Genomic DNA, 23,329 nt, shown 5'->3' on the forward strand with positions numbered 1-23,329 from the left:
CGCCGGTCAGTGCCCTCTGTGGGGAAGGAAGGAGCGTGGTCCACCATCGCTGATGGTAAATTGTCAGCGTCTTGCTTGTGTAACGCAGGGAGTGCAAATGACGCGCTTGAGAGGATGATCGACGGGTGCGGTTTCGAGCAATCTCAACTTTATACGGACTCAAAGTTGAACGCATTTAGCACCTTTCTATTTTATTGCAATGTGGCAGGATGAGCTATATTTTTTTATCATTCGCGTGTTTGTGAACTCAGTTTCTCAGTTAATTAAACATTAAGGGAACGATCTTGATTTGAAGTTTTTGTGACTGCAAGAATCCATACTCTTTGGTTCTTTCGGTAAAGTCACGTAGGTAGAAAAAATAATAAATCACAACGTTTAGATCGCAACAACAAGCGACGGTCGCTTGTTGTTGCGAGTAATGGAACGCTGCTATATACGATACATTCAATGGTGCCGTTTGGTTGTGGGTGTTTGCGTCGCAACCGTGGTAACAAAAAACAATTATTCCATGCGCTGAACTTGGCCGTACCACCGTCCCCAGGAGACATCACAGCGTTGATGCCACACCACTCTGCTACTCCTGACGCGGTGATCTGCGGGCTTGACCACTTGGATGTGAGATCGTAGTCGTGGCTCTGCATCGACACCAGCAGCCTCGCGACGGGAAGAAGGCTTAGAACACTTGGCACGCGAAATGTACTGCTGAAACACTTTTGTTTATGAGAAGCAATACTTTGTTTTTGTTTTAATGGCCCCCAGTGCTCGTCTTTAGTCTTTTTTTACCTTTCACAAAAATGTGGTCGTTAAAGTTTTAAAACTTTGGAGCAGAGGATTATAAAACGCGGATGACGAGAAGAGCGAGCAGTGGGGGGGGGGGGGGGGGCTGGTGGCGCGAGGCCGTCACGTGACGACCCTTTACGACAAGTCGCGATCATTTGCCTTTTATGAAACAGCCCCGGGTACAACGCCTTCGTAAAGTTGTATTTAATACTTAAACAAAAAAACACTTCGTCTTTTCTAATGTAGTCGCGATAAGTAGCCGCCGTCTTCACGATCAGAGACATTTGAATACTCAATTAATTCCATACCTCGATACAGTTTTATTTGGTGGGTTGGATCGCTTAAATATATAAATGTGTACTTAAACCCGCCAACACCCGACACAGCCAACTAGTAAGGATTGTCACATTAAGAGAACGTGCCAATTCTTTACTAGTACAGCACACCGGTGTGTTGGAGAGCCAAGCCACAACATTGACAATCTACAGCCAAATTCCATACCGTACCATACCTGTCAATCCCTTATCAGTGCCCCTACCTTATTACACTCTAATTCAGACCTCATTGGTCACCTCGTGCCCTTATAAATCTCAACATTCATCCAACAAAGTCCCATCACAAGGGACACAAACAAATAGACTCAACGTGTTTTTTGCCCGTATTGAAACGTCTGTACGCCGTATGGACCCGAGACCTCTATTTACCGGTACAAGGATACGGGGAACCCGTCTGGGTTGACAGGTCTGTAATTCACATTGTCTTCGGTTTGCTGGAGTCGAAGAGCCTCAACATCACCTCATTAGTGGCGTTGCTTTCTCAAGAATGTCGGCTCACGCGACCTGCCCTGCTCCCCGTAAAGTGCGCCACTTAATGTTCGCGTTAAACATTTGCGCACGAGAGGGGGGAGGAGGAGGACCGGGGGGGGGCATTTACAGCTCCGAGCCCCGACTATAAGGGGCCACGGCTTATTAGGCAGCGGCGAGCGCGGCCTCCCGTGAGCGGTGAGCAGCAGCCAAAATGCCGTACGAAGACTTCGAGCCCGCGTTCTACTCCACCGTCATGCTCCGCTACTCCGCGACGTGGAACGTGTCGGCGTGCGACTCCAACGCGACGCTGTGCGAGGGCACGTCATGCCTGGAGCCCGTGGAAAGCAACAACAAAGTGCTCAACTTCACACTGAGCATCGTGCTCACGCTCATGCTGGCGCTGGTGATGTTCGCCATGGGCTGCACGGTGCAGATTCACAAGGTGATTGTTCACCTTCGCAATCCGTGGGGGATCATCATCGGGTTCGTGTGCCAGTTCGGCTTCATGCCCCTCACGGCCTTCGCGCTCGCCATAGCCTTCAAGATCGAGCCCATTCAGGCCATCGCCGTGCTCATCATGGGCTGCTGCCCCGGCGGAACGACCTCCAACATCATCACCTACTGGCTGGACGGGGACATGGACCTCAGGTGCGTGCGTCCGCGATGATGCGCACTCCCGAGTGTCCGTGAGGCTGCGCAGCTCCCCGTTGAGTGGGGGAATTCAAGCACATCACACATTTATGTCGTTCCCTGCTTTGGCTTCCAGTGAACTCGAGGATCGAATTTAAAGTTCTTGTCTTGGCCTTCAAGGCCCTGAAAAGGGATCGTAGCTCCATTACATCTGGGTGAACTGCTGAAGCCGTATGCTGACCCTGTCCGGCAAATTCGATCCACCAAGTCCGGGTACCCTGAGTGGTACCAAGGACAAAACTGTGTTCAATGGGTGGCAGAGCTTTCAGTAGTCGTTATGGACTCATCGTCAGTCGAGAGTTTTAGAGATCGAGTGAAAACCACATTTAATTTTTTTTCGCGTATCCCACACCTGGCAACCCCTTATCAGTGCCTACCTCCTTACAGACCTATTCAGACCCTATTGGCCACCCCGTGCGCTCATACATCCCAACGTTCATCCTACAAAGTCCCATAAGGGAGAGACACAAACAGACAAAAACACATTTGGCCCGTATTGAAACGGATGTACGCCGTATGGACCTGAAAACTAAATTTTCCTGTACAAGAATACAGGGTAAACCATATGTGGTGACACGGTATTGGTATCCGTCTCTATAAGCGGTTGTTTTCTTTTAAAGCTTTCGTGACTGCAGGGATTCATCTTCTTGGTTCTTTCGGTAAAGTCACGTAGAAGGGAAATAATAAAATAATAAAAATAAAAATAAATAAAATACAATTCTCACGACGTTTCGGCCACAACGCAAGCAGCCGTCCTCAGGTGAAGAACAGGTCTGTCGGAAAGACAGCGTCTGAATGAACACCACCAAGCTTGGCAGCATATATTTAAGCTGGGTTAGAGGAGGAGGGCGCCTTGACAAATGAATTTGCATATCAACAGATGAATTTAGCATATTTATGGAAAATGCAGATATGGGATTAGTCACTACTAGTGGGGATCTCAAAGTCATATTATGCTCGTGTATTATGTAGGATTAGCAGTAATAAAGGGAGGAAGTAGGATTAGCAGTAATAAAGGGAAGGGATTTTAATAGTAAGGAGCTGCAGCAGCCAAACCACCACGTAAAAAACTAAAATATATACTACATCAATATCATCAATATATTCAATATACTCTCCAATAAGCTGAGCTACTAACAGTAAGTCATACATTACAATTCTATGTCGCAAAAAATATAATATGCCACCAGGTAAACTTTTTTCTTACATCACACGGATCTACCCCGTACTAAATACTGCCATAGACAAACCCAACATTAAATTATACACTGCATTACTATACACCACCCTATACCTTAGACTATACATTGTAATATTACACTATGTATTATTCTACCCACCCTACTGTATACCACACTGCTGTATATTCAGTATACAATTACGATACTATATATTACCTTATACATTATATTAAACATTACACTTTTAAACTATTTATTATTATACAATCTGCTATACACTATACCATTGACCGTCGCGTGAAAGGTACTAAGAGGAAGCAATGATATATGTCAATGGGAGAGTGGTGGAAGGAGACTTGCAGCGGAGCAAACACTCCATTCCCTGCGGATTATACAAAAGATATATAGTCAATGCCAGTGAGTGGACTGCGGTCTGAAAGTCACCGTAAACGTGAACACAATCAGTTAAGACCCGAAATGGTTGATTACGTCCTTCCAATGATTGCTGAGCCAGAATCCATCTTCTCAGTCAATCCACTGCTGCAGGAAGGCCCTCTGCTAGCGGCCTAAGCTTGCTTTAAAAATAATAATTTATATTCACCACACACAATACACCATACCTGTTAATCCATACGGTTTACCCGTATTCTTGTACAGAGAAATTTAGTTTTCAGGTCCATACGGCCGATTCAATACGAGCAGCACTATTTTTGTCTATTTGTTTGTGTTTCTCCCTTGTGATATGACTTTGTAGGATTAACATTGAGATTTACAAGGCCACGGGGTTATCAATAAAGTCTGAATTGGTATAATAAGGTAGGCACTGATAAGGGGTTAACAAGTATGCAATATCTTCTTGGTTCTTTCGGTAAAGTCACGTAGAAGGGAAGTAATAAAATAATAAAAATAAAACATAATAAAATAATTCTCACGACGTTTCGGCCACAACGCAAGCAGCCGTCCTCAGGTGAAGAACAGGTCTGTCGATAAGACAGAGTCTAAATGACACGTCTTAGACTTGGAGTGTCTATTTAAGCTGTGAGGGAGGAGGAAGAGAGCCTTGACAAAATAATTTGCATTTGAAGAGGAATTTAGCATATTCATGGAAAATGCAGGAATGCGAATAGTGCTAATTGTGAAATGCGTGGGAGGTATGCAATATACTGCACGCATTGTTATGAACGTAGAGCCCTATTTATAAAGTCTGGAAAGATCCCAGATCCGCCTCTGATTTCATTGCGCTGATTTAGATGGAGCATTACAGACGATAAACAAGCTCACGGTACGTGGAGTGAAACATCGGACACCACGCCGAACACCAAGCGGTTGAACCCGCAAACACGCGGCGCGATAGCACACACGGATCCACGTCACCTGCGGGTTCTCTGCAGCGCGCGTATTCAGAACAAGATACCCTGTGGACTGGTTTCCACCATGTGTGTCTCATCAACAGTGTGCGGCTTGTGAAACAAATACTATGCTACTTGGTTATCAGCATGTTGTGGGCATCTGGAGTATGTTCATGAAGCATTGGGAGTTCACCAGAGTTTTATCGGTCTTGTGGAGGGATTCTCAACGCCTCGCACCTCGCCCGTCAATCCCACTGATGTCCTCCCCCCCCCCAATGTGTACAGATACTACTGACTCTATTGTATGTAGGGTGTGTAGGCATATATGCCTACAAAATAAATACAAAATGGGGGGGTCGACAATTGTTGTAAACCTGGTGGATCAACTTTTTACCCCCACATCTGGGGGGGGGGGGGGGGGGAGGGTCCCATTTTCTATAACTTTTAGATTCAGACTTTCTGAAAGGCTCTTATAATTTAGTTAATGGAGAAATGTCGGGCTTGTATAATAAGATATTGCCCAGACATTATTTTGCTGCTATAAATGTCCACACGATAAGCCACTTTGTTGAGCTATCATTTGTGGCCAGGTCGTGTCTGGAAAAACAAGTGTCATAGCTCTGCTGGCTTCAGCTCAGTGGGAACAGCGCCCCGTGCAAGTCTCAAGCCAGGCCGCTGTCAGCCCCCGCCAGTCACGACACCATAGCAGATGCGGATACCTGTGCGTGTGTAGAACTTCTTTCGCAACCGTGCTAATCGGAGGTTTGGGGGAAGGACAACAAACTAAACACAACAAAAAATATGTTTTAAATACATTTTAGTTTTCAATCTAGATTATTTAAAAGTGCATAGCTCCAGACTGCCGCAGAAACGCATTTGAAAGTGCGCGATGTGGTGACCGTCTTTATTCGATGGCGAGCCAAAAGCAGCTGCGAGGATGACCGGAGTTGGCGTGATGGTTCATGTTCCTTGACGAGATCAGCACGGTTGATTTGTGGAAGGCGCTTTGTGTGTAATGAGTGCGATCTGATAATGCACAAATTGAAAATGTAAAACTATCCAGCAGTGTGCTCCTGTGGTCTACCAGGACAGACCATATAACATGTAACGACGCAATGCCCGATCCACAAATATGCAAGAGACATCACAGCGAAACACTCTGCTGCTCCTGACGCGATTGTATGGCTTCACGACCTGAAAGTGAGATTCTCGTTGTTGCTCTAAATCGACATCAGAAGCCGTATAAAATGAAAAGAAGACGCGCGTCTCATTGGCCTTGGGCTCCTCCAACACGGAGCACACCGTAGCACCGTGGAAAGACGTTCCAGTGCAGGGCCTAGCTGAGCGCGGGCCCACACGGGCGTCGTCATACCTACATCACCGTGTACGATTATGTAAATGAGTATAACAATACTGTAGTTATTTCCTTCTGCTCAAATGTCATTGAGCAGTTTATGCTCATCTCCCGTTTACATTCATATGGCGGGGCGAGTTTATCTAAAAGACGACCACCATTAACCTTCCCACAAAGTGGCACTTCACTTTATCGACTCCCGGAGGAGTGATGGGATGAGTGAAGTCCCAGCCCGGATTTACAATCGCGCCCTTCCAATTCGCAGCAGCGCCGCTTCCTGCGCCGCTTGCAGTCACGCGGCGGAGATTCTCGTTCACATCGCGAGCGATCGGTGTCATCCCCTCGCCCCTGCTGGGCTTCAGTGATGTGTGCGTGTTGAACTTCTCTCGCACCGTACGGAGCAAACCATGCTAATCGGAGGTGGAGAGGAAGGGTCACAACCTATATGGGTCTCTGCGTGAGTCTATGGGTCTCTATGTAAGTCTATGGGTCTCTGCGTCAGTCTATGGGTCTCTGCGTGAGTCTATGCGCCTCTATGTAAGTCTATGGGTCTCTGTGTAAGTCCTATGTAAGTATGTGTGTTGAACTTATTTTCCACCGTACGTAGCCAACCGCGCTAATCGGAGCTTGCGGCGGAAGGACAACAAATTAAACGCAAAAAGTGGTACTAAGAAGTGAGTTTTTAATCTTGATAATTTAAACGTGATGGATGTTCCACTGCATTTCAAGGACAAGATCAAAGGGCTCGCACAATGCGCGTGCATCATGTACGTTGACTCATTAATTAAACTGCATTTAACTCATCTTCTTGGTTCTTTCGGTAAAGTCACGTAGAAGGGAAGTAATAAAATAATAAAAATAAAACATAATAAAACAATTCTCACGACGTTTCGGCCACAACGCAAGCAGCCGTCCTCAGGTGAAGAATGAGACAATGCCAAGCTAGGAACTTATATATAAGCTGCGTTGGAGGTATATATAAGCTCCTAGCTTGGCATTGTCTCATTCTTCACCTGAGGACGGCTGCTTGCGTTGTGGCCGAAACGTCGTGAGAATTGTTTTATTATGTTTTATTTTTATTATTTTATTACTTCCCTTCTACGTGACTTTACCGAAAGAACCAAGAAGATGAATCCCTGCAGTCACGAAAGCTTTAAATTGCATTTAACTCATTTTTACGGCGTCTGCTTTAGCGAGATCTTCACGTTGTGGTTTTATTTTTTGTTTACCAGCGCAGCGACGTGTCGCTCCCCGTAAACAAATTTTAACCTTAACTTTAGATAATGCTTTTACAGTCTCAGCATCGTTTTTAAAAACTATTTTACAGAATTTACATTGAAGTCGTTTCACGCCGAGCTTCGCGTTTGATTGATATCCACAGTACATTTATTTACATGGATTCGCAGGTATTAGACATCGTCAGCCGAGGTTCTATCCACTGCTGGATGTAAGTCTCCCTCACGATCCCGCCATGTAACAATCCACCGAGGCCCTGCACGCCGAGCGGCCGATTTCATCGCTCTATCTCCACAGGGGGATGTCCATTCCTTGGCTGTCGCTCCGTTATGACCCTTGACCATCGGCCATCGCGCGGTGTAGCCGTGGCCCGTGCTACCCATGCCCACTCGGCTCCTCCTAGCAGTCAATGCGATGTCTCCAACCCGTGTGCGTTATATGTTGAACTTCTTTCACACCGTACAGTGAGGGGAAAAAGTATTTGATCCCCTGCTGATTTTGTACGTTTGCCCACTGACAAAAAAAATGATCAGTCTATAATTGTAATGGTAGGTTTATTTGAACAGTGAGAGACAGAATAACAACAAAATACAGAAAAACGCATGTCAAAAATGTTATAAATTTATTTGCATTCTAATGAGGGAAATAAGTATTTGACCCCCTCTCAATCAGAAAGATTTCTGGCTCCCATGTGTCTTTTATACAGGTAACGAGCTGAGATTAGGAGCACACTCTTAGAGGGAGTGCTCCAAATCTCAGCTTGTTACCTGTATAAAAGACACCTGTTCACAGAAGAAATCAATCAATCAGATTCCAAACTCTCCACCATGGCCAAGACCAAAGAGCTCGCCAAGGATGTCAGGGACAAGATTGTAGACCTACACAAGGCTGGAATGGGCTACAAGACTATCGCTAAGCAGCTTGGGGAGAAGGTGACAACAGTTGGTGCGATTATTCGCAAATGGAAGAAACACAAAATAACTGTCAATCTCCCTCGGCCTGGGGCTCCATGCAAGATCTCACCTCATGGAGTTGCAATGATCATGAAAACGGTGAGGAATTCGCCCAGAACTACACAGAAGGATCTTGTCAATGATCTCAAGGCAGCTGGGACCATAGTCACAAAGAAAACAGTTGGTAACATACTACGCCGTGAAGGACTGAAATCCTGCAGCACCCGCAAGGTCCCCCTGCTCAAGAAAGCACATATACATGCCCGTCTGAAGTTTGCTAATGAACATCTGAATGATTCAGAGGACAACTGGGTGAAAGTGTTGTGGTCAGATGAGATCAAAATGGAGCTCTTTGGCATCAACTCAACTCGCCGTGTTTGGAGGAGGAGGAATGCTGCCAATGACCCCAAGAACACTATCCCCACCGTCAAACATGGAGGTGGAAACATTATGCTTTGGGGGTGTTTTTCTGCTAAGGGGACAGGCCAACTTCACCGCATCAAAGGGACGATGGGCGGGGTCATGTACCGTCAAAGCTTGGGTGAGAACCTCCTTCCCTCAGTCAGGGCATTGAAAATGGGTCGTGGATGGGTATTCCAGCTTGACAATAACCCAAAATACACGGCCAAGGCAACAAAGGAGTGGCTCAAGAAGAAGCACATTAAGGTCCTGGAGTGGCCTAGCCAGTCTCCAGACCTTAATCCCATAGAAAATCTGTGGAGGGAGCTGAAGGTTCGAGTTGCCAAACGTCAGCCTCGAAACCTTAATCACTTGGAGAAGATCTACAAAGAGGAGTGGGACAAAATCCCTCCTGAGATGTGTGCAAACCTGGTGGCCAACTACAAGAAACGTCTGACCTCTGTGATTGCCAACAAGGGTTTTGCCACCAAGTACTAAGTCATGATTTGCAGAGGGGTCAAATACTTATTTCCATCATTAAAATGAAAATCAATTTATAAAATTTTTGACATGCGTTTTTATGGATTTTGTTGTTATTCTGTCTCTCACTGTTCAAATAAACCTACCATTAAAATTATAGACTGATCATTTCTTTGTCAGTGGACAAACGTACAAAATCAGCAGGGATCAAATACTTTTTTTCCTCACTGTACGTAGCTAACCGTGATAAGAGGAGGCGCGTTCTGTGCCTCGAGTGTTCCTCTGCCCGTCTCACTGTGCAGTTTGTACCTGCGGCCTCCGGCTTAAACATATTTCTTGTAATCCTTCTTGTCAGCCTTTCGCGAGTTCAGTCTCTGTAGACATCCCCTCTCTCGCTTCAACGTCGTCCGGGCCGTTGCAGACGTTGTTCCGTCTGCGTTGTAAATCGCTCCCGTGACCTTCACTCCGCTGCCCCACTGCCCCGCTGGTCAATTCAACCATTGGCAGTGGCGGCGCGCACTCAGAAGCGGGGGTTCCCTGGCTGGAGGATCAGCGGTTCGCCAGCAATGGTTCAGGCAAGCCTGGCACCGCTGATGAGACGCTGTGTGCGCACATTGCAGTGGGGAGCGGTAGTGTAGCGGTTTGCTTCCTGCGCTACGGACCCGGCTACCCGGGTTAGATTCCCGCTCACGGCCAACACCGGTGACGATTTATCTGAACCGGTCCTGGGCCTCTTCCCCTCGCTCGACCCAGCCTCAAACGAGTACCTGGTGCGGTGTGTTTATATGCGTGGGAGAGGAAACTGTCGCACACCGGAGAAAGCCGATGCGTGCGAGGGGGCAACACTTGATCCCGTGCCGATGCTACATCATCACGATCCTGGGGCAGATAGCCCGTAGGTGTCCACTGCACATGTCCACTTTCGTCTGCACATCTATCTGGCACCAATCTCCAGCACGTGATATAAATCCGCACTTTGCTGTATACCGCCGTCTCCTGGCGAGCAAGTGTATAGCAACCTCCTCGACGCCCACGGGGAGGGAGTTTCACAGCCCATATCTGTGTGCAGTGATCCACCCACCCCGCCGCTGCTGTTGCTGCTATCTCATGGTGTAGGATTACAGACAGCCACGTGGGGAGCCCCCCCCCCCCCACCACTGCCCGCGTGCTCCACCTGCGCAGAGCGCAGCCGATCCCGCGTCATCTCCGATCAGCGTGGTTGGCTACGTACGGTGCGAAAGAAGTTTTAACATGCATACTGTACATACACGGCGTCGCTCCGCAGTCCCCCTACTGTACGTGTAGAATTTCATTTGCACCGTACATAGCCAACAGCGGTAATCGGAGGTGCGGGGGAAGGACAACAAACTAAAGAAATGAGTTTTCAATCTAATATCGGAAGGAAGAGCGTTCCAGCCGGCCGCAGAAGCGCATCTTAAAGCGCGCGATGTGGGAACCACCGCCTTTATTCGATGGCCAGCCAAAAGCCGCTGCTGCGAGGATGACTGGAGTTCGCGTGATGATGGTTTATGCTCCTTGACAAGATCACCAATGTAAAAATTGCCGTGTGCTATACGCTTCACGTGTATGTGTGTGCAGCATCAGCATGACCGTGTGTTCCACGCTGCTGGGCATGGGGATGATGCCGCTCTGCCTCTTCATCTACACCCAGACGTGGACGGACTCGGCCAGCATCGCCATCCCCTACGACAGCATCGGTGCGCCAAAACTGCCAAACTGACGGCAGCAAGTCTCCCCAGGGGCCCCTTCTGAAGTCCTCGATTTTTCAATTATAAACATCATAATGAGAATATTTATTTTGAACTGGAGGAATCCGATGAGCTATGAAGCTCTTTTTCACAGACGTTCCAGTCGGGGCTCAGGGGTCAGAACGTTAAAACAACAAACAATACACAAACACGATCGGAGTGCAAAGTATAGGAAAGGTAAAAAACAACGCGTGCGAGGGGGCAACACTCTCTCCCCATGCCCACGTGCCAGATGGTTTATACCTCGATTCGGGATTCACAAGACCATATATGGGCAGAGACACGCCACTACGGGAAATGATACGCTTGCTTTATTTGGAGTATTTGGCTGCTATACATTTCCATGCGATAAGCCACTTCATTTGTGGTCAGGTCGCATATGAAAAAGGGATATATAGCTTAGTGGGCCTTACCTGGTAAAATAAAGTACTGTAGCTTATTTTTTACTTTTTTCCATACATGAGCAGATTGCGGAACACTGATCGGTGATTTCATCGGATGTCCAATGATATTGTGTCCGATGGTATTTTGCCCCTCTGATTAGCACGGTTGGCTACGTATGGTGTGAAAGAAGTTCAACATACATGTTGTGTTTCAGTGCATCTTGCACTGCGCGTCAATCAATCCGCCTCGGCGCACAGCCATATTTGCATTTGTTTCACAACAGCAAATCGATTTTGGCGCGTAAAACCTCGCGAATAATAGGATGCATGTCCCAGGCAATTCCTTTCTTTCGTTTTGGCATTTACTGATAATTGGAAGCCGTCCCACAAACAGGGACAGGAAAAATCCACAGATGCAAGGATCAAAGTATTAATAGATTGGGATGAGCAGTTACATATGTAGGACATTTTTGCGACTACCAAGAAGATTGAAAAATAAGAATAGGTTTTACCCTTTCTGGCAATAACACAGGTGTTTCAAAGACAATGCATATATGATCAGATAATGATTGTTTGCAAGTTTTTGCCACAAGTACGTGTAGTTAATGCAGAATTGATGCCGTGTAAAAGGTATCTGTTTAGTGTTTGAACATCTTCACACCTCCTGCTTTATTTCCAGAAAGGGTAAAGCCTATTCTTATTTTTTACTTGAACCCTACAGCGTCCATGGATAATAGGATCATGGATAAAGAGGAGTTCTGCACTGTGAATCTATTTGCAAGAGCAATTGTAGGATGCTATGCAGGTCAGAATCAGAATATGCATTTATACTCAAAGAAACCGATGAGCTAAAAGCTCTTTTTCACAAATGTCCAGCAGGGGCAGGTCAGAACTTCATAACAACATACAATAAAAACAAACGATACGAGTCCAAATTATAAGAAGATAAGCAAATCAATTAAAACTATTTCAAATAAAAGTAAACTTTTTTTTATTTTACCAGGTAAAGCCCACTGAGCTATTAACTTTTTTTTCATAAATGACCTGGCCACAAAGTAGCTCATCATGCGATGAGATACCTCAATGTCCAGTTCTCTCTCTCTGTGTGTGTACGCGGCCCGCGCATGCCATGCCGTGCCCACTGATGCCACTGCTGTTGCCGCTGCCGCTGCTCTGTAGGCATCACCCTCGTCTCGCTGGTTGTGCCCGTGGCTTTTGGGATGTTCGTGCAGTACAAGTGGCCCAAAAAAGCGAAAATCTTAGTCAAGGTAATGTTTTACAATTGTTCCTACGTATGTTATATGTATGTACGTGTGTTGAACTTATTTTACGCCGTACATAGCCAACTTGCGCTAATCGGAGGTACAGGGGAAGGACAACAAACTAAACACAAAAAGCAAAACTAAAGAAATGAGTTTTCAATCTAGATTTCAAAGTGCATAGCTTCAGTGGCCTCCTAACATTGAAAGGAAGAGCGTTCCAGAAGCGCACCTGAAAGCGTGCAATGTGGTGATCACCGTCTTTGTTGGATGGCCAGCCAAAAGCCGCCGCTGCGAGAATGCCCGGAGTTCGCATGATGGTGGTTTATGTTCCTTGACGAGATCATCAAGGTATTGTGATTCATTTGTGGCAAACACTTTATGTGTAATTAGAGCGACCTTACAATGTATTAGTTCGGCAACTGAAGCCAATGCAGCTCAGCGAGCACCGGATGGCCATGGTGGGATCTTGCAGCACCCGTCACGACACAGGCAGGCCTCATTTTGCCATATATACACACACACACGATATTATTATATATACACACACAATAGATTGTTTTATATACACACATTATTTATTGTATTTTATATTCATGATGTACAGTATATTGTATTATTGTTAACCTGTTTTAATCATTCCACAAATTTTATGTTATAAAAAATATATGCTTATGCTCTCAGCCGTATTTAGCATCAGGGGTAATCATCAATCAAGTTAATCACTGAGCTATGAAAAGTCTGGCAGAGATTTTTGTAAGCACTAATTTCAAAGAAATTTGGCAAAGGCTTACGCCCAAAACGTGGCCTGCATGGTAAGTGTCTTTCCGATGGGCCTCATGACGTGGCCCCCATGTGGCCCGAAGACACGTGGCCCACACGGGTGAGGTCGCCCTCTCAAGGGATAACCAAGGGGCATTGTGGAGGTGTCTGGTCTCGAGTTAGACCCGTGATAGACGCCTGCAGGTGATGCCTTGAGTCCCAGGTGTTTCGAGCGAATCAGTAGCTCTGCCATTATTGGAGATAAAAAAAAATTGTTCTCTGCCACCGTGCACCCCCTACCACCACGGGATGCATTCGATCGATTGGTCTCAGCTCGCTAAGTGAACATTTTGCTCGCTTAGCGAACAAATTAGTCTCATCTCAAATTGCCCACGATAGCGAATTCTCATATAAAGAATGCTGGCTAAGCTAGACACGCGGCTGTATAGGCCACACGGCATACGCTGTGTGTACACAGCATGCGCGGTGTGCACATACAGAGTGTACACATTGTGTACATACGGTTGTGTGTACATGGCCACTCGCCGCCGTGTTTATCTCCCTCAGGGCACCGCAGCCTCTGACGATAACGTGACTCGTCGTGACTGTTGCCGTGACCGTTGCTGACCTCTCTTGGCCTGAGTCTCCACTCAGAGGCGTTGGCCTCGCCTCAGCCAGAGCCCGCCAGAGTGACGGTGGCCGCGCGAGTCCTGGCCGTGGGGGCAGCTCGTGGTCGCAGCCTGCTAAAAACAAATCGCTCCGTTAATGAATGCTGGCGTCACTAATCCGGTTTATAAAAAGAACACTGCCGCTTAATATAGTAGTAGGGTTTTACCCTTTCAACTGGTACAAAAACTGACACCTTTATACAAGGCATCATGTTTGCAATAACCACAACACAAGCAGTCAAAATGCAAACAAAAAGAAACAACTCTGATGATGATGATAATGATATGCACTGCCCTTGAAGTTGATTGGTCCACACCCGAGACAGCTTTTCTTAGAGCCGAGTCTCTATTGGTGTTGGACCAGATGACGCCTTTGAGTTGTACGCCTTTTGGCGTCATCTGGTCCAACACCAATGGAGACTAGGCTCTAAGAAAAGCTGTCTCGGGTGTAGACCAATCAACTTCAAGGGCAGTGCATATCATTATCATCATCATCAGAGTTGTTTCTTTTTGTTTGCATTTGGACTGCTTGTGTTGTGGTTGCAAACATGATGCCTTGCATAAAGGTGTCAGTTTTTGTACCAGTTGAAAGGGTAAAAACCTACTACTATATTTTGCCACTGGTAAAGGAGATGTCTCATACTGCCGCTTAAGTTATTATTTTAAGTAAAATGTGTTTATCCACGAAAGCCTCACTGAGTCTCAAGATTCGTTGTGTTCGTGGTAGCGGGAAATGTTGCTGCTGCTGCGTGATCCAAATTTAATAATTTGCAGCAACTGTATTTTTTCAGCATTGCGATGTTTGGTCAACACCGGTTACGCTTCTACATTGAAACCCATGCAGAACGAGGGGAGAACATAAAAACCGCACGCAGAATGGCGCTCGAGTTGGGAATTGAAACCAGGCCCTTCTTGCTGTGAGGTGCAAGCATTGCCCGGTATCAACTCTGTGCGAGTCTACGGGTGCCCCGGTGGCGAGATATTAACTATCTCCAACCACTCTGTGGGGAAGGTCACAGTGGTTGTCCTATGGACAGTCTTTCCCCCGCCATAGGAATGTGAACTTGCTACCACTGGCTCAGAGTTGTTTACAGAAGATAAGCACCAATTCCACAATGCTCATTTGAGCAGCAGGAAACAACTCTGACTTTTTGAAACTGCTTCTATATCGCAGTAGTGATATTCATCGTTGCAGCGTATGTATTATTTAATTAAAAATCCATATGATGATAAGCCACTTCGTTGAGCTATCATTCTGCAAAATAGTTATGCAGCTCAGTGGGCCTTCCCTGGTAAAACATACAATTAGTTTATAGTATAGTTTTATAGCTTCAACACATACGTGGCACTACTTGAGCTTATTGGTACAAGACAGAGGAAAGTGGAAACAAATTATGAAATGTGCAGTGGACACCTACGGGGTACCTGCCCCTGGATCGTGATGACGATGATGACGATAGTTTCAACTTTCCCCCCGTTTAACACGTAGGCTTTCGCGACCAATATCATCCAGAACAATGTGCATGCATAATGTACGTTTATTACCATATGAACAACCGAACCGGCAATGGCTATCCATTGTAATTTATATGCATTTATTAACCCCCCCCCCCCCCCTTCGCACAAGAAGGGCTCACAAATGATGCCATCACATCTACCCCTCTATTTAAGTGTAGCGTCGGTGTCAGGCATTGTATACAGCATTGTTATGCACACTTAGGACCCTGGGAACCCCCAGACCCGACGTCCTTCTAAGGGCCGGGACCGAGTGGGCCAGTGGTCGGGACCCGAGGACCTTGGCTGGGTCGGGTCAGATAGCTTCCCCCTAGGTCCCCTTAGCCGGAGGAACGTGAGTGTAGTCTCAGTGGTTAGGACACGCTAGCCCGGAGGCTGTACCTCCTTGGGCATTGGGTAGAGGGGCCGCTACCACTCTGTGTTAGGGATCCGTGTATCCTGCAGTTGTATTGAATAAACGTGTGCCTCAAGCGCATCGTCTCTGGTCTCCCTGGAACCCACTGCATAAGGAATGAAACAGGAGAATTTTTCCACAAATCTGGCTGTGCGCCTGATGAAGCTAGTTGTAATTATGGCGAAACGTCATACATAGATGGTAAATGTTGTGGCTTTGGTCTCCAACACACCGCTATGCTGTACTAGTAACGAATTAGCATGTTTTGTTTACGTGACAAACCTTACTAATTGGCTGTGTTGGGTGGTGGCTGGTTTAACGACACATTTAGATTTATGCAATCGAACCTCAAAAATTCTATATTAACTTTCTCCCGTTAACGCTTCACCTCCTTCTCCTCGCCGATGCGCAGATCGGCTCCGCAGTCGGGGGCATCCTCATCGTCGCCATCTCCGTGGCCGGGGCGCTGCTCTACCAGGGGGCCTGGGACACCGAACCCACCATGTGGATCATCGGCTTCATCTTCCCCATCATCGGCTACGTGCTCGGCTTCGGCCTCGCCAAGCTCGTCAACCAGCCCTGGCAGAGGTGTGCGTGGCGCTCCACCAGACACATCGAATTGTCTTCCTGGAAAGGCCGCACTGAGTCCGAAGACTCGTGTTCGGGAGGTTGCTGCCACAGTGGGAACTTTAGCCGCTGCCTAGACAAGAGTGCTTGGCTTCTTGCAAGTCTACATCTTATGGTTCTCTGTGTGAGTCTGTTGGTCTCTGTGTGATTCATATATGCGAGTCTATGGGTCTCTATGTGAGTCTGTGGGTCTCTGTCTGAATCTGTGGGTCTTTATGTGAGTCTATGGGTCTCTATGTGAGTCTTGGGTCTCCATGGGAGTCTATGGGTCTCTATATGACTTCTATGAGTCTCTATGTGAGTCTAATGGTCCCTATATAAGTATGTGGGTCTCTATGTGACTCATATGGGTCTATCTGTGAGTCTGTGGGTCTCTGTATGAGTTTGTGGGTCTCTGTATGAGTTTATTTGTCTTTATGTGCGTCCATGGGTCACATAGAGTCTGAAGACTCTTTTTCAGCAGGGTCCTGCTCCACTGGAATGTTTGGCCAACGTTTGGGACTGTCCAGAATGTCTCCGCAAGGAATGATTTTCTGGTGCGTTGCATCCTCCTCGCCTTATCTATGTATGTACGTTGATTTTCTTTTGCACCATGCATAGCAAACCGTGCTATCTAGTCCTCACTTTTTTTACGAACCTGGTCACAGGAATAGGTTTTAGCCTTTCTGGCAATATAACAGGAGGTGTTAAGATGTTCAAACACCAAAGGGAAACCTCTTGCAAGGAATCATGCCTGCATTAACCACACAACGTACTTGTGGTGAACATGCATACTTTGATACTGGCAAAAAGGTCCTATTTTTTGGTCATAGGACTATGGGGATACAGGGCACGGTCGTGTACGAGATTCAGAATTCGTTTTTGGGTTTGGCCACGTAATTGTGTGGCCAAATATTTGTCGTGTAAACCCTCCACCACCCGACGCAGCCAGATTGGCGATATCGGGCAGTGGAGCATTCTGTGGCCTAACCTAAAATCTATTTTACGTAATCATGTTTACTGCGGACACCCACGGGTTAATATTTGGCATTATTACGTATAGGTGTGCCTTGTACATTGGACCCATAATATGCGCGGGACATGCGTTCTGGAGAATGGCGCGAATATTAAGACCGCGAGTATTCATATTCAGAGCTTATTGGGAGACTAGCATTAGGGGGCATAGACATATATATTACGTATGTATGTATGTAGAACTTCTTTCTCACTGTACGTAGCCAACTGTGCTGATCCGAGGCACAGGAGAAGCACAGCAACACAACACAAAAAGGGGCTCACAGTACTAGTCCACGCAAACCACGGATCACACATCACACCTCCGAATAGCACGTACGGGGTGAAAGAAGTTCAACGTATGTACACATACACAGGCAGGCCGATGGCATCGCTGGCACTAGGAGGGCTTGGCCAGAACGCGTCGCGACCAGAAGGGATGGTGAGTGACGGTCGGGAACAACCACGGAGTGGCAGCCCAGGGACAGAACACGTCCGAGATAGGGAGCGATGAGATCAACTTGCATGCAGTGTGTGGGGGACCGTCGCTTCATCCAGCAGTGGATTGACAACGGCGGTGGCGTGTCTCCAATCGCGTGGTGTCTTTGTGCGACAGGTGCCGCACGATCGCCATGGAGACCGGGGCCCAGAACAGCCAGCTGTGCACCACCATCGTCCAGCTGTCCTTCACTCCCGAGCAGCTCGTGCGCATGTTCACATTCCCGCTCATCTACAGCACCTTCCAGATGGCCACCGCCATCATCTTCGTGGCGAGTGCGTTGCAACAACATCAAAAACAACATTGACTCGTGTACCCGGGAAAGCCACAGAAGGGCCCCGCTACAGTGGAACGTTGGAGCGATTCCAATAATGAGTGTTTGGCTGCTTCTAGTCCACGTGACTCTGTGGGCATCTATGTGAGTGAGTCTCTGGGTATCTGTGTGAGTCTCTGGGCATCAGTTTGAGTCTATGGGTATCTGTGTGAGTCTACGGGTATCTGTGTGAGTCTATGGGTATCTGTGTGAGTATATGGGTATCTGTGTGAGTCTATGGGTATCTGTGTGAGTCTCTGGGCATCAGTTTGAGTCTATGGGTATCTGTGTGAGTCTATGGGTATCTGTGTGAGTCTCTGGGCATCAGTTTGAGTCTATGGGTATCTGTGTGAGTCTATGGGTATCTGTGTGAGTCTCTGGGCATCAGTTTGAGTCTATGGGTATCTGTGTGAGTCTATGGGTATCTGTGTGAGTCTATGGGTATCTGTGTGAGTCTCTGGGCATCAGTTTGAGTCTATGGGTATCTGTGTGAGTCTATGGAATCCTGTGTGAGTGTATGGGTATCAGTGTGAGTCTATGGGTATCTGTGTGAGTCCATGGGTATATGTGTGAGTCTATGGGGTTTATAAATCTGAGTCTCTTGGTATCTGTGTGAGTCTATGGAAACCTTTGTGAGTCTCTGGGTATCTGTGTGAGTCCATGGGTATATGTGTGAGTCTATGGGGTTTATAAATCTGAGTCTCTTGGTACCTGTGTGAGTCTCTGGGTATCTGTGTGTGTCGCTGGATATCAGTGTGAATCGAGGGGTATCTGTGTGAGTCTCTGAGTGTCTGTGTGAATCTATAGGTATCTGTGTGAGTCTCTGGGTATCTGTGAGTCTATAGGTATCAGTGTGCGTCTCTGGGTTTTTCTGTGAGTCTATGGGTATCAGCGTGAGTTTAGGGGTATCTGTGTGAATCTCTGAGTATCTGTGTGAGTCTATGGGTATCAGTGTGAGTCTAGCGATATATGTGCGGGCCTGTAATCACAGTGAACATTTCGTGGCGTGTGCACGTGTCCCAGTCTATCAGATTTACAAGCGCAAATTCAAGAAGACGCCTCCTCTGGCGACAGTCAAACGGCACTGTCGGAATGGAGGCGGACAACAGCGCATACAACCCATATGAGGACGCAGGCAGCTTCGTCAAACACCGGGAGATCGCCGGCACTTCTCTGTAGATGCTGCGTGGAGGGGGGGCAGGGGGAGACGGACATGGCACCGGCCTCACGTGTCGGTGGGGCCCGTGCCGCTCCACTCTGCCATTTGGCGCGATGTCCAGCGTTTCGGTCCACCACCGTGCTGGGGTGCTACTTCGGGGACTGAAAAAAAATTACAAAAAAATTGAGGAAGCGCAAAAATTCAGTTTGTGAAGAAGCCATGGTGGCGAGATGTTAACTATCTCGCCTGGTGTACAGGTCGTGGGTACGATCCCGACCCTGACGCCTGTTGTATATTTGGAGTTTGCATCTCTCCCTGTGGTCGCGTGGATTTTTCTTCGGGTCCTCCGTTTTTTCCCTCCACATTTAGAACCAACATCATGCATTTAGAGTATTTAGCTGATGTAAATTTATACGTGATGATAAGCCACTTCGTTGAGCTATCATTTGTGGCCAGGTCGCTTACGAAAAAGAAATATGTAGATCAGTGGGCCTTACTTGGTAAAATGTAAATAGTTTAATAGAATTATAATCCTGGGCCCGCGATGTTCAAGTGAGAATGAAAACCCTAGGCCGTGCACTTGCTGCGTCACTCTCGCTTCCCCCAGCAACGTCCTCGTCTACCTCCTATAGCCACGTAGCCTGCACGTTGGGACATTATACTCGTATGGACGAAAACGTGACTTCGTATGTAGAGCAAGGGAATACGTAAAGCATTCTGGATGCCTACTGAAAGACAAGGCTTACGAGTGTTAATGTTGAAACGAGTTTAAATGTGGACGTGAAATTGGTCCGATATGAAACGCAATGTAAGAGGGGTGGGGAAGTGTATTTTTACGTACGTATGTACGTCTGTACGTATGTGTTAATGTATGTTGAACTTCTTTCGCACCGTACGAAGCCAACCGTGCTAATCAGAGATGAGGGATGTAATGGAACGCTCTGGGAAGAACACCCAGACACCTGCATAGAGCAAGATGTGACATTTGTCATCGTGTTAATGGTTGATAAAGTCATGGCGTAGAGGGAGCTTCACATGTGTGTGGCTAATGTATGTACAGGATGTACGTTGAACTTCTTTCGCACTATACGTATCCAACCGTGCTAATCGGAGGTGCGGTTACAGTTTTAACAAGCAAAACAATGCTTTCCACTTGGGGCTATTTCCCGATCCAAGCCGAACCCAAACCATGAAACTCTGGCCTTATAGGAGGACATCTGACTCATGGGCCAGTGAGGGTTAGGGCGGTTGTTCTTCACTTTCATCGTACTTGCATCAGTCAGATCGTGGGCCCCATGCATTATGAGGGGCTCTGCTAGGGTGAATATAGTTTCCACGCTCACCCACATGTGCCGGCTGAGTGATCATGGCCAAACCCCCTCTTTGATCAATCGGTGCAAGATTTGTAACGCGTGAACCACATTCGGTGAAGAGCTGAGACAGAAGTGTGGATGTCGCAGAGAGGATGACACGAAATTAAACTCAACAGAGGAGGGAAATGTTTTTGTTTCTGGTCTTAATGGCACTGACTGTCATGGCTGACGGGACTTGTATGTACGTTGAACTTCTTTCGCACCATACGTAGCCAACAACGCTAATCAGAGGTGCGGGTGAAGGACAACACACGAAACATAAAGAGCCGTTTCCAAAAAAATAGATGATTGAAAAGTGCGCAGCTCCAGTGGCTTCCTAATATCGGAAAAAAAGAACGTTCCAGACGGCCACAGAACCACATCCAAAAGCGCGCGATGTGGTGAGCTGGCAGAGACTGCTGGACAGTGCCGTTCCACTCTCTTAATCTACAGATGAACGTAGATTTTAGTGGCGGCCCAAATGGATAGGTGGCAATCTCTGAAGTAGTCGGGTGGTTGACACAGTTGACTATGTACGGAGCGAAAGATGTTCTACATACCTACGTACATATGAAAGCAAGTAACGTGACCTTGAAGTGGACTCTTCGCTGTGCTGGTGACCGGTGCGGCACCTTCACAAGGCGGGAAGAGCTCGCGAGAGGCAGGGCCAGCAAGCGACTCTAGTGAGGATGTTGTTTGAAAACTCGATGGCACCCACCCCACCCCCCGATGGTTAAAGAATCCCGATGGTGAATGAAGTAGTTTTGGTGTGTTATAAATCTTGGATTGATTAACTTGCAAGTGTTCTCCAATAAAATGAAAACAAAATTACGGGGACAAACGGCTGTTGCAGAATTCGTGCAAGTGCATTTATGCTAAATCCTGTTTTACATTTGTGATTTGAAGCTTTCCTGACTGCAGGAATCCATACTCTTTAGTTCTTTCGGTAAAGTCACGTCGGTAGAAAAATAAGATCACGACGTTTCGATCGCAACACAAGCAATCGTCATCAGGTGAGACAACTACAGCAGGAAAAAACTGCTGAAGTAGGCGAGAGAGCTGCCGTGGCACGAGGTTATATAGGTATCGGCAGTAGGAGGGTGAGAGAAGAGGTGGGGGGAGAGAGGGGGCGGGGCAGAAAGTGGGACCCCGCAGCGGCACTTGAGTCGCCGGGGGAGAGATCCGAGAGAGGCACAGAGAGAGAGAGACACAAGGAGTCGGAAATAACAGCTGACATAGGCAGGTAGGATGGACACAACTATTAGATATTTTAACAGACTGCGAGACAAGAAGGCTCACCTGATCGAGTCTTTCACCTTTCTGAAGAGATGCTGCGACACCAAGGTAATACCAATCGCCTTTACACTCACATCTGCTGCTGGCACTTCTCCTAACTCTAAACGGATCATGTTTAGGGCCAAGCCTCGCTCTAATCTCAGAGAGAATAAGATTGCTCCGATTTGAACTTGATCATTTAGACAAGATTCTCTTAAATTCACACTTAGAATTAACATATACAATGTCCACATCTGATTGGGACCACGTAGATAACATGACAATTTCTTCAGCTACTTCAATGTCAACCAAATGTAAAGTTAACTTGACTGCTAAATTCAACCTCCTGTTAACATGATTGTCATCAATCATAGTAACATCCCAATTTCCGACAGCCTAAAATCGGTACTAGCTAAAGGGTTGAATTTCGCAGTCACCCCGAAACACATCCCAGTGGATGGTATCATTCCCCAGGTCGACGTAGCCCTCAAGGGCTTGGGACACATCCTGGCAGACGTTGCTAGATCTGAAATCCCTGTTATCCTCAAAAACGCTAAGAAACCCATTAGTAACATCAGCAAGGATGAACGTTTTGAACTCGCTCAATTGAAAAAGATAGATGATATTGTCATCCTCTCAGCCGACAAGGGCAATGCCACTGTCATCATGGATAAAACCACTAACAAAACTACAAAATTCAGGACCTTCTTAATGATGGCAGCTATACCAAAATCAATAGAGATCCCACCAACCGCCGAGCTACAAAAACCAACAATATCATCACTAATTCGACTTCTCTTATTGATTCAAACAAGCAGCGCTCTCTAAAATCTTCGGCCGCTAGACCACCCAGATTTTATGGCCTTCCAAAGATCCTCAAAGAAGATATCCCGCTCCATCCTATCGCCTCTACCATTGACTCATCCACCTATAAACTGGCCCGATTTCTGTCTGAGACCCTGCTTCCTTTCACGGGCAAGACCACTTCTGCTGGACTTAACTCAGCTCACTTGATTTCTCTATTCAAGGACATCTCAATGTCTCCAGATGATTTGCTTGTCAGTTTCGATGTAGTCTCCCTGTTCACCAAGGTACCTGATACCATTGCAATCATTGAAGACTTGGTCCAACAG

The 23,329-nt window shown here is 46.9% G+C and overlaps 1 protein-coding gene across 1 annotated transcript; it reads left to right on the plus strand.

The window, feature by feature from the left end:
* Positions 1–1,769: 1,769 nt before the first annotated feature.
* Positions 1,770–21,752, plus strand: LOC133341977 (ileal sodium/bile acid cotransporter-like). Its single transcript, XM_061550813.1, has 6 exons — positions 1,770–2,234; positions 10,828–10,946; positions 12,560–12,648; positions 16,391–16,566; positions 18,215–18,372; positions 19,434–21,752. Exons 1-6 carry the CDS (start codon positions 1,798–1,800, stop codon positions 19,535–19,537), a joined length of 1,083 nt encoding a protein of 360 aa, XP_061406797.1. The 5' UTR covers positions 1,770–1,797; the 3' UTR covers positions 19,538–21,752.
* The last annotated feature ends 1,577 nt before the right edge of the window (positions 21,753–23,329 follow it).

The sequence above is a fragment of the Lethenteron reissneri genome, chromosome 13 (genome assembly GCF_015708825.2).
Source record: "Lethenteron reissneri isolate LAM-NWPU_2019-01 chromosome 13, ASM1570882v1, whole genome shotgun sequence".
In the NCBI taxonomy this organism is placed as follows: Eukaryota; Metazoa; Chordata; class Hyperoartia; order Petromyzontiformes; family Petromyzontidae; genus Lethenteron; species Lethenteron reissneri.